This window comes from Procambarus clarkii, chromosome 20 (assembly GCF_040958095.1).
Source record: "Procambarus clarkii isolate CNS0578487 chromosome 20, FALCON_Pclarkii_2.0, whole genome shotgun sequence".
NCBI lineage: Eukaryota > Metazoa > Arthropoda > Malacostraca > Decapoda > Cambaridae > Procambarus > Procambarus clarkii.
The window spans coordinates 35,695,128-35,709,143 of NC_091169.1; the positions used below are offsets into that span (position 1 = coordinate 35,695,128).

A 14,016-nucleotide genomic window follows, 5' to 3' on the forward strand; every position below is an offset into this window, starting at 1 on the left:
TGTGTGAGTGTGCGTATCATTGGAGATGTTGGGATAGGGGGTGTGTGATGTGAGGAGAAGACGGGTGTGAGGGATAGTGGTGTGAGGGATACGGGGTATGTGGGAGGAGTGTTAGGGAGTGAGAGCTAATCATGGTGGCACTTCTCCAAGTTGATCCGCGTTGCTTGGCCTTACGCGTGTCACACATAATGTACAGTGCCCATATGCACTCCCAGCCCGAGTACATATGCATGAGGGAGACTGTGGAGGTCTCCGTGGAGCAGCCGAGACTGGAGATAAACCTCAAGATATCTCCAAGTTTGGCTAGTCAATGAGCCACGGCAATTTTGTCCCACTCCTGACTCTCCCACATTTGCTGCCAAAAATAATCAATTGAGAGATCTCGCTAAATAATTTTAGAAAGAAAAGATTCTTTTAGAATAAATATAATTATTCAGTATGATACAATAATAAATGTATATGTACATTATATACATATCCTGACATTTTTCTTCACAAGAGAAGGAAGGTGAAAAATTAAATTTCAATTTGTTCATTTGTTTAGTTTTATTTGTCCTGACGCTAAGATTTGCGTTTCGTTAAGTTTTGTTAACATTGTCAGTGGCAGAGTTGGGATGATTGAAAATTGATTGATTGATAAAGATTGAGCTACCCAAGAGGTGGCACGGGCATGGATAGCCCTTAAGATTAACAATTGTCTTGCTGCGTGATATGTACCCTAGGATGAGGTAAATGGGATGAGATGAAAGTGATGAGGTGAATGGGATGAGATGAAAGTGATGAGGTGAATGGGATAAGGTGAAGGTGATGAGGTGAATGGGATGAGGTGAAGGTGATGAGGTGAATGGGATGAGATGAAAGTGATGAGGTGAATGGGATAAGGTGATGAGGTGAATGGGATGAGGTGAAGGTGATGAGGTGAATGGGATGAGATGAAAGTGATGAGGTGAATGGGATAAGGTGAAGGTGATGAGGTGAATGGGATGAGGTGAAGGTGAATGGGATGAGATGAAAGTGATGAGGTGAATGGGATAAGGTGAAGGTGATGAGGTGAATGGGATGAGGTAAAGGTGATGAGGTGAATGGGATAAGGTGAAGGTGATAAGGTGAAGAAGCACCTCACTTATAGGTCTACTGTATCCTGTCATTCTCCTGTTGGCATCATGTCGATATAGAGACAAAATATGAAGATTAGTGCTAGAGGCACTGCTCTCTTTCTCATAGTGTTGCATACGTAAATGTGTGCGCGCGCGCGCGTGCGTGTGAGTCGCGTGTACGTTTCTTTGTGTGTAAGTGTAAGTGAACGCTAACACATTAATGCATGTGCGTGTATGTATACCTCTATATGCAGGAGTGGTAGGGAGGAGAGGAAGGATGGAGTAGAAGCAGAGGGGAGTGAGAGGAAGAGAGGAGAGAAGACGAGAGATAGGTGGCAAGGGGAATAAACAGCTACAGTTGCGGTTCCTCTTTTCTACAAAAGTTAGTATTTACATAAGGCTCCAAGCACCCGAGACCCGAGGGCGAGCCATCTTAGACTATTATTATCCCCTTCAAGTACAACACGACCCGACACACACAATGATAAACAAATGAGCATCATCGCCCGTGGTGATAAGCCTCCTTGCTGGTGGGCTGTTAATGGGGATTTAGGAGGATCAGAGAGGATAGATATAATGGTTTGCTACACCTGAGAGGAAAGGGGGGGGGGTGGGGGTGCCCATTGGTAGAGATAATTGTCATTCCCAGCGTCCCTTTGTCCCTGGAACTAATGTTGGGCAGGTCCCCGGTTGGGACCGAGCGAGGGAGAGACCTCCATACTTTTGGGATGATCGGGTGGGATGGGATTGCTGTATATGGCGCGGGTAGTGGTTTACGGGCGAGCATCGCGGGTCTTGCGGTCTCGCGATTACATGCTTTATTGCTGTCGCCTCTTTACCTCTTTTATTTTCCCCTCCGTCTCCTCGGTGTTTTGTAGTGTTGTCAATTATAGCTTGATTTACCGTGCGTCTCTGGCGGTCGTAGCGGCTGTTACCGTCTCACTTATGATTTGTTTATCACTGATTTAAGCGGCCAGAGTCTCCATAATAGACTCACACTCTATGGCGTCCGTCGCCTCGTGATGACTTTACGATGGCGCGATATCTGATATATTCAGCCTGGGTTTATTTTCGTATTTTGAAGCTAACGTTTGTATTTTTTGTGTATAGGGAGCTGACTTATCAGTAAAACTGTTTATTATACCGTTTTCCTGCCCCCGGGCAGGTGCCCTGGGTAGGTGCCCTGGGTAGGTGCCCTGGGCAGGTGGTGGCCCTTACTCACCGTTGAGTAACATCTGGCTTCAGGTTCATCACTGGTCACTCTTGTTATATTATTCAGTGCTGCCTCTTCCTTGTACGGGGTATACTGAAGGGGTACGGCGCGTATAGTTAGCGTTGGTATACGCAACACGGCCTTCGCAAGCTAAGGAGAGGCCTTAGCATCTTGTTATTAAGATGTATGCTCTGTATTTCCCTCGATTCTTCACCCATAAGAGTGGTTATTTTGCTTATTTATAAAACGCAACTCTCCCCACGATGCCGCCTGGTCGGTAGAGCGCAAACCGTACCTCCTTTCCGGGACCGCGTTCGATTCCTCGATGGTTCAAATGGTTGTGCATAGTTTTCCATTCCGCCCACCTGTCCCTGCGACTATCTTCGTATCCTTTCCATATAGTCACACTGGCTTGCGACTCCTCATAACCTCCTTTCCTGTCCCACGATATATGCTGCTACCGTTCCACATTTACAATGGGGAACTTAATTAACTATAAATGAAACTGTTTATTGGAATGCTGTCAATAGCAAATTGCGAGAAAGATAATCTATCGTCTCACTCCGGTCAACCTCAAACCAATCTATTAGATATGATGGGGTTGATGTAGTCGCTGATACCTCATAGATCTCATACCTCATAGATCTCATACCTCATAGATCTCATACCTCATAGATCTCAGATCACGTTCTCTTGGTTCGACTCTGTGAGTATCCAGTTGTTTTGCTTAACTGAAAACGTTCAAAAGTGACTAAATAATAATTCTGGTAGCCAGTAGCAGTACCTCTTGGTTTGTGCAGGTAGTTCCAGCTGCATATAGAACGTGTTCCACCTGTCTGTTATGACTTGCTGCTCATACCCTCGCGTGGGCTTGTAGGCTCGGGTTTCCTCCCACCTGCACACCCTCCCACCTACACGCTCTCCCACCCACACACCTTCTTGCACGCCCTCCCACAGGCGCCCTCCCCCACTCTCGTCTCTGGCACAGTTCCATATTATACTGTTGCTCCTTCTCTTCCTCTTCCATGTATTAATGCTAATGTATAAATTCTTTATCTCTGGACGCCCGCTACGCTCTTAATATTAAATCCTTCTTAAGATATCCTGTCGATATGTTTTGTGTGTGTGTGTGTGTGTGTGTGTGCGTGCGTGCGTGCGTGCGTGTGTGTGCGTGTGTGTGTGTGTGTGTGCGTGCGTGCGTGTGTGTGTGTGTGTGTGTTTACTAGTTGTGTTTTTACGGGGGTTGAGCTTTGCTCTTTCGGCCCGCCTCTCAACTGTCAATCAACTGTCTACTAACTACTTTTTTTTTTTTCCACACACCACACACACACACACACACACACCCCAGGAAGCAGCCCGTGACAGCTGACTAACTCCCAGGTACCTATTTACTGCTAGGTAACAGGGGCATTCAGGGTGAAAGAAACTTTGCCCATTTGTTTCTGCCTCGTGCGGGAATCGAACCCGCGCCACAGAATTACGAACCCTGCGCGCTATCCACCAGGCTACGAGGCCCCGTAGTGTGTGTGTGTGTGTGTGTGTGTGTGTGTGTGTGTGTGTGTGTGTGTGTGTGTGTGTGTGTGTGTGTGTGTGTGTACTCACCTATTTGTACTCACCTATTTGTGCTTGCAGGATCGAGCATTGACTCTTGGATCCCGCCTTTCTAGCTATCGGTTGTTTACAGCAATGACTCCTGTCCCATTTCCCTATCATACCTAGTTTTAAAAGTATGAATAGTATTTGCTTCCACAACCTGTTCCCCAAGTGCATTCCATTTTTCTACTACTCTCACGCTAAAAGAAAACTTCCTAACATCTCTGTGACTCATCTGAGTTTCCAGTTTCCACCCATGTCCCCTCGTTCTGTTATTATTACGTGTGAACATTTCATCTATTTCCACTTTGTCAATTCCCCTGAGTATTTTATATGTCCCTATCATATCTCCTCTCTCCCTTCTTTTCTCTAGTGTCGTAAGGTTCAGTTCCTTCAGCCGCTCTTCATATCCCATCCCTCGTAACTCTGGGACAAGCCTCGTCGCAAACCTCTGAACCTTCTCCAGTTTCTTTATGTGTTCCTTCAGGTGGGGGCTCCATGATGGCGCGGCATACTCTAAGACGGGTCTCACGTAGGCAGTGTAAAGTGCCCTAAAAGCCTCCTCATTTAGGTTTCTGAATGAAGTTCTAATTTTCGCCAGTGTAGAGTACGCTGCTGTCGTTATCCTATTTATATGTGCCTCAGGAGTTAGATTAGGTGTCACATCCACTCCCAGGTCTCTTTCTCGAATCGTTACAGGTAGGCTGTTCCCCTTCATTGTGTTCCCCTTTGGTCTCCTGTCACCTGATCCCATTTCCATAACTTTACATTTACTGGTGTTAAACTCCAGTAGCCATTTCCCTGACCATCTCTGCAGCCTGTTTAAGTCCTCTTGGAGGATCCTACAATCCTCGTCTGTCACAACTCTTCTCATTAATTTTGCGTCATCCGCAAACATTGACATGTATGATTCCACTCCTGTAAACATATCACACACACACATGTGTGTGTGTGTGTGTGTGTGTGTGTGTGTGTGTGTGTGTGTGTGTGTGTGTGTGTGTGTGTGTGTGTGTGTGTGTGTGTGTGTGTGTGTGCGTGTGTACTAAAGTGCTTGCCGGGTCGAGCACTAGCTCGCTAGACCAGCCTCTCTAACCAGACCTCTGGGCTGTTACCGCAGTGATGAATTCCAGATGACTGAGGGCTGGAGGGAGAGTGATGGAGGGCTGGGAGGGGGAATGATGGAGGGCTGGGAGGGGAGTGATGGAGGGCGGGAGGGAGAGTGATGGAGGGCTGGAGGGAAAGTGATGGAGGGCGGGAGGGAGAGTGATGGAGGGGTGGGAGGGAGAGTGATGGAGGGCTGGAGGGAGAGTGATGGAGGGCGGGAGGGGCAGTGATGGAGGGCTGGGAGGGGGAGTGATGGAGGGCGGGAGGGGGAGTGATGGAGGGCTGGGAGGGGGAGTGATGGAGGGGTGGGAGGGGGAGGGAGCCTGCAGATGTGTTAACACCTGCCTGATGCTTACCGATGCTTGGGTGTCTCACCTCACTGACTCTTCACTATGTTGCTGACTGGTGGCCGCTACCCCGCTGCTGGTGGTGGTGGTAGATGTGTTGTATGTTGTGGTGGTGGTTGGGGGTGTTGGTGCTTGTTGGGGTGGTGGTGGTTGTTGGGATGGTGGTTGTTAGGGTAGTGGTGGTTGTTGGGATGGTGGTTGTTAGGGTAGTGGTGGTTGTTGGGGTGATGGTTGTTAGGGTAGTGGTGGTTGTTGGGATGGTGGTTGTTAGGGTAGTGGTGGTTGTTGGGGTGGTGGTTGTTAGGGTAGTGGTGGTTGTTGGGGTGGTGGTTGTTAGGGTAGTGGTGGTTGTTGGGGTGATGGTTGTTAGGGTAGTGGTGGTTGTTGGGGTGGTGGTTGTTAGGGTAGTGGTGGTTGTTGGGGTGGTGGTTGTTAGGGTAGTGGTGGTTGTTGGGGTGGTGGTTGTTAGGGTAGTGGTGGTTGTTGGGGTGGTGGTTGTTAGGGTAGTGGTGGTTGTTGGGGTGGTGGTTGTTAGGGTAGTGGTGGTTGTTGGGGTGATGGTTGTTAGGGTGGTGGTGGTAGTTGGGGTGATGGTTGTTAGGGTAGTGGTGGTTGTTGGGGTGATAGTTGTTAGGGTAGTGGTGGTTGTTGGGGTGATGGTTGTTAGGGTGGTGGTGGTAGTTGGGGTGCTTACATAACAGTGAATACCGGGGAAGTGAATTCTAGCTAAAACTTTCCACTCTTACTAGCCTGGTTGAACCTGTTGCGCTCAATACATTTTCTGGTGTTCGAGTTCTTGGTCGTTTCTGTTCCAATGAGTGACCTGGTGAAGAGTGTGTAGCCCCCCCCCCCCACACACCACCTGTGTAGTCTCCCCCCACACACCACCTGTGTAGTCTCCCCTCCCCCACCACCTGTGTAGTCTCCCCCACACACCACCTGTGTAGTCTCCCCTCCCCCACCACCTGTGTAGTCTCCCCCCCACACACCACCTGTGTACTCACCTAGTACTCACATGTGTGACAGTAAGTGTAGGAGCATCATAGTCTCACACCAGCTCACTGTATCATGCTCCAGTGCATTCTCAACCTGGCACAGTTCTTGCCTCCTCTTATATATAAACTGCTTTAATAATAATAATATAAAACATTTTCCATGGCTTTCTTAACTATTTTTCCATCCTAAAAATGATTAACCTACGCTTGAAACAATCAAGTGATCCATTTTCTGTCATTTTTTCAATGCCTGTATTTACACAGATCTTTTCTAAATCTAAATATATTCCATTTATATAAATTTTTGTCGTGTTCTAGTTTTGTGTTGATATATTGAACACCTGAAGTTCCGCCACTTTATGCTGTCTTCAATCGTTATATGTTCTGTACGAACTTTTAGGTCTCGAAGACTGCTTTAACCCTTACGCTGCTCCAATCGTCATTTCGCGATATGGTTTTCCCTATTTGATTTGTTAACTGATATTTTAGTCATGCGCACCTTGCTGTAGTACATTCTAAATAGCTGCGCAGTTTAGGGGTTAAGTAAGTAATAAGCATTGAGTAAGCATTGGTTTTTGTGTGTCCTTTTCTCCTTGTGTAGCCAGAGTACTCGTCTAGAGGTACTCATCCACGCGTGCATGTCTGGACGAGCTTTAGCTCCTAAGGCATGCCTTTCAAACTCTCAGTTTGTTATTTCAACAACTGAGCTTCTTCATGTATCTTACAGGATTTGGTTTTCAACTTGGAGTGTGTGTGTGTGTGTGTGTGTGTGTGTGTGTGTGTGTGTGTGTGTGTGTGTGTGTGTGTGTGTGTGTGTGTGTGTACTCATCTATTTCTGTCTACAAGATGTAGCTTAAGATTTTGGACCCCGCCATTCTGGCCGGTTGTTTAATGGAGGGACACATTTCTATATTCTTCATATCATTTTCTATATTCATCATATCATATTTGCTTTTCGCTTCTACAACATGCTCATTCATTTTATTCCATTTACCTACCTCTCTTACACTAAAAGAAAACCTTCTAACATCTCTATGACTCGTATGATTCTCAAGCTTACATCGATGGCCACCTCTCTCTCTCTCTCTCTCTCTCTCTCTCTCTCTCTCTCTCTCTCTCTCTCTCTCTCTCTCTCTCTCTCTCTCTCTCTCTCTCTCTCTCTCTCTCTCTTTCTCCATCTCTCTCCATCTCTCTCCATCTCTCTCTCTCTCTCTCTCTCTCTCTCTCTCTCTCTCTCTCTCTCTCTCTCTCTCTCTCTCTCTCTCTCTCTCTCTCTCTCTCTCTCTCTCTCTCTCTCTCTCTCTCAAAATTTGCAATTCCGTGACGAGCCTCACTGCAAATCCCTGAGCCTTTTTTATGTGCTTCTTGAGATGATGACTCCACGAGGGGCGGAATACTCTTGAGACTGGTCTCACAGATATAGCGTACAGTGATCTAAATGGCTCTGTATGATTGGGTTCCTGAACGATGTTTTGACTTTGGCATCTTATGTAACCATTGACATAGAGCATTAAAGTCCTCCTGAGGTTATGTCATTAACATGAATGAGGAATAGTGTGTGTGTGTGTTTACTCACCTAGATGTACTTGCAGGGTTGAGCTAGGTTCCTGGCCCCGCCTTCCGAACGTTCTTAGATTAATGCTTTAGCTCGTTTCTCACGTTTTTTTAAATTCACATTTAAAACTTTGAATCGAATTAGCTTCAACGACTTATACGTCTAAGCTGTTCCACTTATTGACAGCTCTGACACTGAAAAAGTTATTTTTTGGCGTCTCTGTCACTCATTTGTGTTTCTAGTGTCCATCTGTGACCCCTCGTTCTGCTGGTCCTAATTTTGAATAATGCTGATTTGTCTGCCTTGTATGTTGTTCTTATCTCGTTGTTCGAATCTTATATGTTGTTATCATGTCCCCCCTCCTCCATCTCTCCTTTCCTCAGGCGTCATAGCATTGCGCATAGTATTACTGATTGCATTACAGTGTCACTATGATACAGTGCTGCTATATATATATATATATATATATATATATATATATATATATATATATATATATATATATATATATATATATATATATATATATAATATTACATCGTTGCCTCGAGTGACGCATATAACGCCACAGTAGCAGAGATAGCATCATAACATCATAGCATCAGCATGATGCAGACAGCATTACATGCACACGTAGTGAAGTGTAGTTGCTATCATCAGCGACAGATTCATAATCATACTAATTCTCGCATGGTGTCACCTGTAGCCGCTTAGTGCCACAGGTAATGTAACCCATGCATCATAATGCTGTAATTAGCCTCGTAGCGTTATGGGTTAGCGGTCAGGCGTATCGATGGTCACGTGACGGACCGGAAACTGGTGCCAGTGCCCCTATAATGACTGTAATTTGTCAGTATGGCACGTGGCACCTGTCTCTCGGCCCCTCTAAGCCTCTCCTCCTGACTGTACCCCTCACCTGGTCAGGTCAAGGGGGGGCCCTCACTCACCTGGTCAGGTCAGGGGGTTCTCAGTCACCTGGTCAGGTCAGGGGGGTCTCACTCACCTGGTCAGGTCAGGGGCCCCTCACTCACCTGGTCAGATCAGGGGGGGTCCTCACTCGCCTGGTCAGATCAGGGGGGACCCCTCACTCACCTGGTCAGGTCAGGGGGGCCCTCACTCACCTGGTCAGGTCAGGGGGCCCTTACTCACCTGGTCAGGTCAGGGGGCCCCTCACTCACCTGGTCAGGTCAGGGGGGCCCTCACTCACCTGGTCAGGTCAGGGGGCCCTTACTCACCTGGTCAGGTCAGGGGGGCCCCTCACTCACCTGGTCAGGTCAGGGGGGCCCTCACTCACCTGGTCAGGTCAGGGGGCCCTTACTCACCTGGTCAGGTCAGGGGGCCCCTCACTCACCTGGTCAGGTCAGGGGGGTCCTCGCTCACCTGGTCAGGTCAGGGGGGGCCCTCACTCACCTGGTCTGGCACCAAGGCACAGGTTCACAGTCGCCTATTTACCTGGCGACAATAATTAGTAGTGGAAACAGGTGGCACTCGCTGGGTTCTGGGAAAGACAGAGCCAGTCGTTCACCTGGTAGAAGCCGTCCAATTTGCCGGGTATTATGATTTTAATATTCACTGAAGGCAAGACAATCACAGGGAACTCTTTAATCCAGCTTTTCCAGATCAGAATGTAGACTTGGGTGTACAGTATTGGTATGCAAGTGTCACAAGCTTGAGTGTCTTACTATCGGTTTCCTCATTGCACAAACGATCACTTGCGTCCCTCATTAAGGTCAAGAGACCGAGAATTCGACCTTAATGATATGACTTGTATTTTGACTTGAGTGGTTGCATGTTTCAACCACTCAATGGGGGCCATCCCATCTGGATTGCTCGTGGGCTTCATAAGGTGGCGTGCTGGTCCTGCAAGAGAGACCATTTGGTGGTGCAGTGTATAAAACTAGGATCGACGGAAACTGGGATCTGGGGTATATATAATATATATCACTCTGGCCCTCTCTATCTCTGGCGACATGAAACTTAAGAGATAAATTTGCCAGGCCGACAGGTAAATTGCATAATTGAGGCCATGGTTAAGTGCTCATGTGCCCGGGTCAATCAACACCGCCGTTACAGGTGGAGATGGGACAGGTAGGACGGAGGTGTTGGCAGCGAGGAGCTGAGTGTATGGAAGCTATTCCCAACACAGCTGGGCTGGTGGGTGTTGCCTCAGGTTAGGTAATCAAGGGTGTCGGCTCGGGTAAAGGGTTGTGTTGTATGTTGGGGTGTAGGACTGGGTGTTGGGGTGTAGGGCTGAGTGTTTCTTGGACTGGGTGTTGGGGTGTAGGGCTGGGTTTGGTGTCTAGTGCTGGGTGTTGGGGTGTAGGGCTGGGTGTTGGGGTGTAGGGCTGGGTGTCGGGATGTAGGGCTGAGTGTTTCTTGGACTGGGTGTTGGGGTGTAGGGCTGGGTTTGGTGTCTAGTGCTGGGTGTTGGGGTGTAGGGCTGGGTGTTGGGGTGTAGGGCTGGGTGTCGGGGTGTAGGGCTGAGTGTTTCTTGGACTGGGTGTTGGGGTGTAGGGCTGGGTTTGGTGTCTAGTGCTGGGTGTTGGGGTGTAGGGCTGGGTGTTGGGGTGTAGGGCTGGGTGTTGGGGTGTAGGGCTGGGTTTGGTGTCTAGTGCTGGGTGTTGGGGTGTAGGGCTGGGTGTTGGGGTGTAGGGCTGGGTTTGGTGTCTAGTGCTGGGTGTTGGGGTGTAGGGCTGGGTGTTGGGGTGCAGGGCTGGGTTTGGTGTCTAGTGCTGGGTGTTGGGGTGTAGGACTGGGTGTTGGGGTGTAGGGCTGGGTGTTGGGGTGTAGGGCTGGGTGTTGGGGTGTAGGGCTGGACAACTGGTGTCAGGCGGTACACCCTGCGCGTGTATAAGAGTGTGGGTTGTGTGCAAGAGCCAGGCAACTTGTTCTGTGTTCTGGAATCTGATCTTATTCAGTGCTAACCTGAATGTAAGAGATTGTAGATTGTCTTACAAGACATCTGAGTGTACGGTGTAGGTGCTGGAGAACAAGGTAAGTTGTACAAGGTGTAGAGGGGAGTGTACAGTGTTGCAAGACGAGAATCTTCGCCACGGCGTGTATGTAAACATTAAATCTTTAGCATCATCTTGGGCCAGTCCACTTCTGCTCAGCGGTTGTCTTCCCATCTTGCACTTGCAATAGTCTTCCGGTCAAGAGGTCATTGTAAGTTGCCCGTATATTCTTCGTAACTTGCCAATTGGTCATTGTAGCTGAACATGGTCATTGTACTGGCCAAGTGATCATTGTTACTTTCTAAGACCGTTAAGTGGTTATTTCTGGTGCCACAGCGTTGGGTCATTGTCACTGGCCAAGTGGCAAGTACCCATAGTGGTCCCTGTGGCCATGTGACTATAGTACCCATAGTGGTCCCTGTGGCCATGTGACTATAGTACCCATAGTGGTCCCTGTGGTCATGTGACTATAGTACCCATAGTGGTCCCTGTGGCCATGTGACTATAGTACCCATAGTGGTCCCTGTGGCCATGTGACTATAGTACCCATAGTGGTCCCTGTGGCCATGTGACTATAGTACCCATAGTGGTCCCTGTGGCCATGTGACTATAGTACCCATAGTGGTCCCTGTGGCCATGTGACTATAGTACCCATAGTGGTCCCTGTGGTCATGTGACTATAGTACCCATAGTGGTCCCTGTGGCCATGTGACTATAGTACCCATAGTGGTCCCTGTGGCCATGTGACTATAGTACCCATAGTGGTCCCTGTGGCCATGTGACTATAGTACCCATAGTGGTCCCTGTGGCCATGTGACTATAGTACCCATAGTGGTCCCTGTGGCCATGTGACTATAGTACCCATAGTGGTCCCTGTGGCCATGTGACTATAGTACCCATAGTGGTCCCTGTGGCCATGTGACTAGTACCCATAGTGGTCCCTGTGGCCATGTGACTATAGTACCCATAGTGGTCCCTGTGGCCATGTGACTAGTACCCATAGTGGTCCCTGTGGCCATGTGACTAGTACCCATAGTGGTCCCTGTGGCCATGTGACTAGTACCCATAGTGGTCCCTGTGGCCATGACGGGACGAGGGAAAAGCGGTTGAGTAGCTGGGTGTCACTGAGTCACTGAGCACAATTACAAGAAATGGTCTAAGACTCTGGCGCGCGCGCGCGGGAGAAGGACTAGAGGCGGCACCAGCCATTCGAAGTTGTCATCTCCTTTTGTGGCGGGAACAATGGCGACCTGAAGGGCCATTGTGACGTGCGCCTCCTCCGCCCACTGATTGGCAGGCGCGTCCTTCCTTCGCCCCCCTCCCCCCCCCCCTCCCTCCACTACCACTGTCCCTCCTCCGTTGCTGGGGTGACAGTCCTTGTGCTGGGTGCACCACAGTCAAGTGCTTTGTTGTATCTGAGTTTATTTTCTACCACTACCACATGCAATGATATATATATATATATATATATATATATATATATATATATATATATATATATATATATATATATATATATATATATATATATTTACAAGAGGGGTACATGTAGGGTTTTTAGAGTTCATAACATTTGAGCATTACACTCTTGCAGAGTCTTCTACAGAAGCAATTTTCATGCAAATTTTTGTATCGTCAGCAAAGAATGACACAAAGCTATGACCTGGATTTTGATGAGGAAGTTGTGGCTCTTAACCCATAATGGCGTGGGGGTGTTGGGCGCGGGTGTTGGGTGGTGGTGTTGGGTGCGGGTGTTGGGTGGGGGTGTTGGGCGCGGGTGTTGGGTAGGGGTGTTGGGTGGGGGTGTTGGGCGCGGGTGTTGGGCGCGGGTGTTGGGTGGTGGTGTTGGGTGCGGGTGTTGGGTGGGGGTGTTGGGCGCGGGTGTTGGGTGGTGGTGTTGGGTGCGGGTGTTGGGTGGGGGTGTTGGGTGGGGGTGTTGGGCGCGGGTGTTGGGTGGGGGTGTTGGGTGCGGGTGTTGGGTGGGGGTGTTGGGTGCGGGTGTTGGGTGCGGGTGTTGGGTGCAGGTGTTGGGTGCGGGTGTTAATTTTGTGTTGTAGGCGTAATATCCGTTCATTGGGAAGACACATATTGTTCCTGCCCCGGGGAGACACATTGTTGTCAGATGTGGACACCAGTATCATTGTTGTGAGGTGAGTCCTTCATAGATCCTTGCTTCCTCATACATCCTTGGTGCCTCATAGATCCTTGGTACCTCATACATCATTGGTACCTCATAGTTCCTTGCTTCCTCATAGATCCTTGCTTCCTTATAAATCCTTGGTGCCTCATACATCATTGGTACCTCATAGATCCTTGGTGCCTCATACATCCTTGGTGCCTCATACATCCTTGGTGCCTCATACATCCTTGGTGCCTCATAGATCCTTGCTTCCTTATAAATCCTTGGTGCCTCATAGATCCTTGCTTCCTTATAGATCCTTGGTGCCTCATAGATCCTTGGTGCCTTATAAATCCTTGGTGCCTCATACATCCTTGGTGCCTCATAGATCCTTGGTGCCTCATACATCCTTGGTGCCTCATACATCCTTGGTGCCTCATACATCCTTGTGCCTCATAGATCCTTGGTGCCTCATACATCCTTGGTGCCTCATACATCCTTGGTGCCTCATAGATCCTTGGTGCCTCATAGATCCTTGGTGCCTCATACATCCTTGGTACCTCATTAGATCCTTGGTGCCTCATACATCCTTGGTGCCTCATACATCCTTGGTGCCTCATAGATCCTTGCTTCCTTATAAATCCTTGGTGCCTCATAGATCCTTGCTTCCTTATAGATCCTTGGTGCCTCATAGATCCTTGGTGCCTCATAGATCCTTGCTTCCTCAAGAGAGGGGGGGGGGCGAAAGGAAAAGAGAGAGAAGGAGAGAGGAAGAGAGAAAGTGAGAGAGGAGGTAAGGTGAGAAAATAGGGACGTAGAGAGGAAGAGAGAAAAAGGGGGGGGGGGGAGAAAGAGAGAGAGGGAGGGGGGAAGGGGAGAGGATTTACTGGTGAGCAAGGAGAGGGGGGGGTTAGCCGGTATTATTGATTTACCTCTGCCGCCTCTCCCTTTCTCCCTCCCTGCCTCTCCCTCCCTCCCTCCCTCCCTCTCCCTCCTGCCTCTCACTGCTACCCCTCCTCTCACCTGTCTATTCACCTGT

The 14,016-nt window shown here is 48.8% G+C and overlaps 1 protein-coding gene across 1 annotated transcript; it reads right to left on the reverse strand.

The window, feature by feature from the left end:
• Positions 1-12,995: 12,995 nt before the first annotated feature.
• On the reverse strand, positions 12,996-13,421 carry LOC138366813 (IgA FC receptor-like). Its single transcript, XM_069328098.1, has one exon. The coding sequence runs from the start codon at positions 13,419-13,421 to the stop codon at positions 12,996-12,998; it is 426 nt and encodes a 141-aa protein (XP_069184199.1).
• Between the last annotated feature and the right edge of the window lie 595 nt (positions 13,422-14,016).

Excerpts from the sequence above, each read along its gene's own strand:
- LOC138366813 (XM_069328098.1), bottom strand. The coding sequence starts at position 13,421 with ATGTATGAGGCACCAAGGATGTATGAGGCACCAAGGATGTATGAGGCA.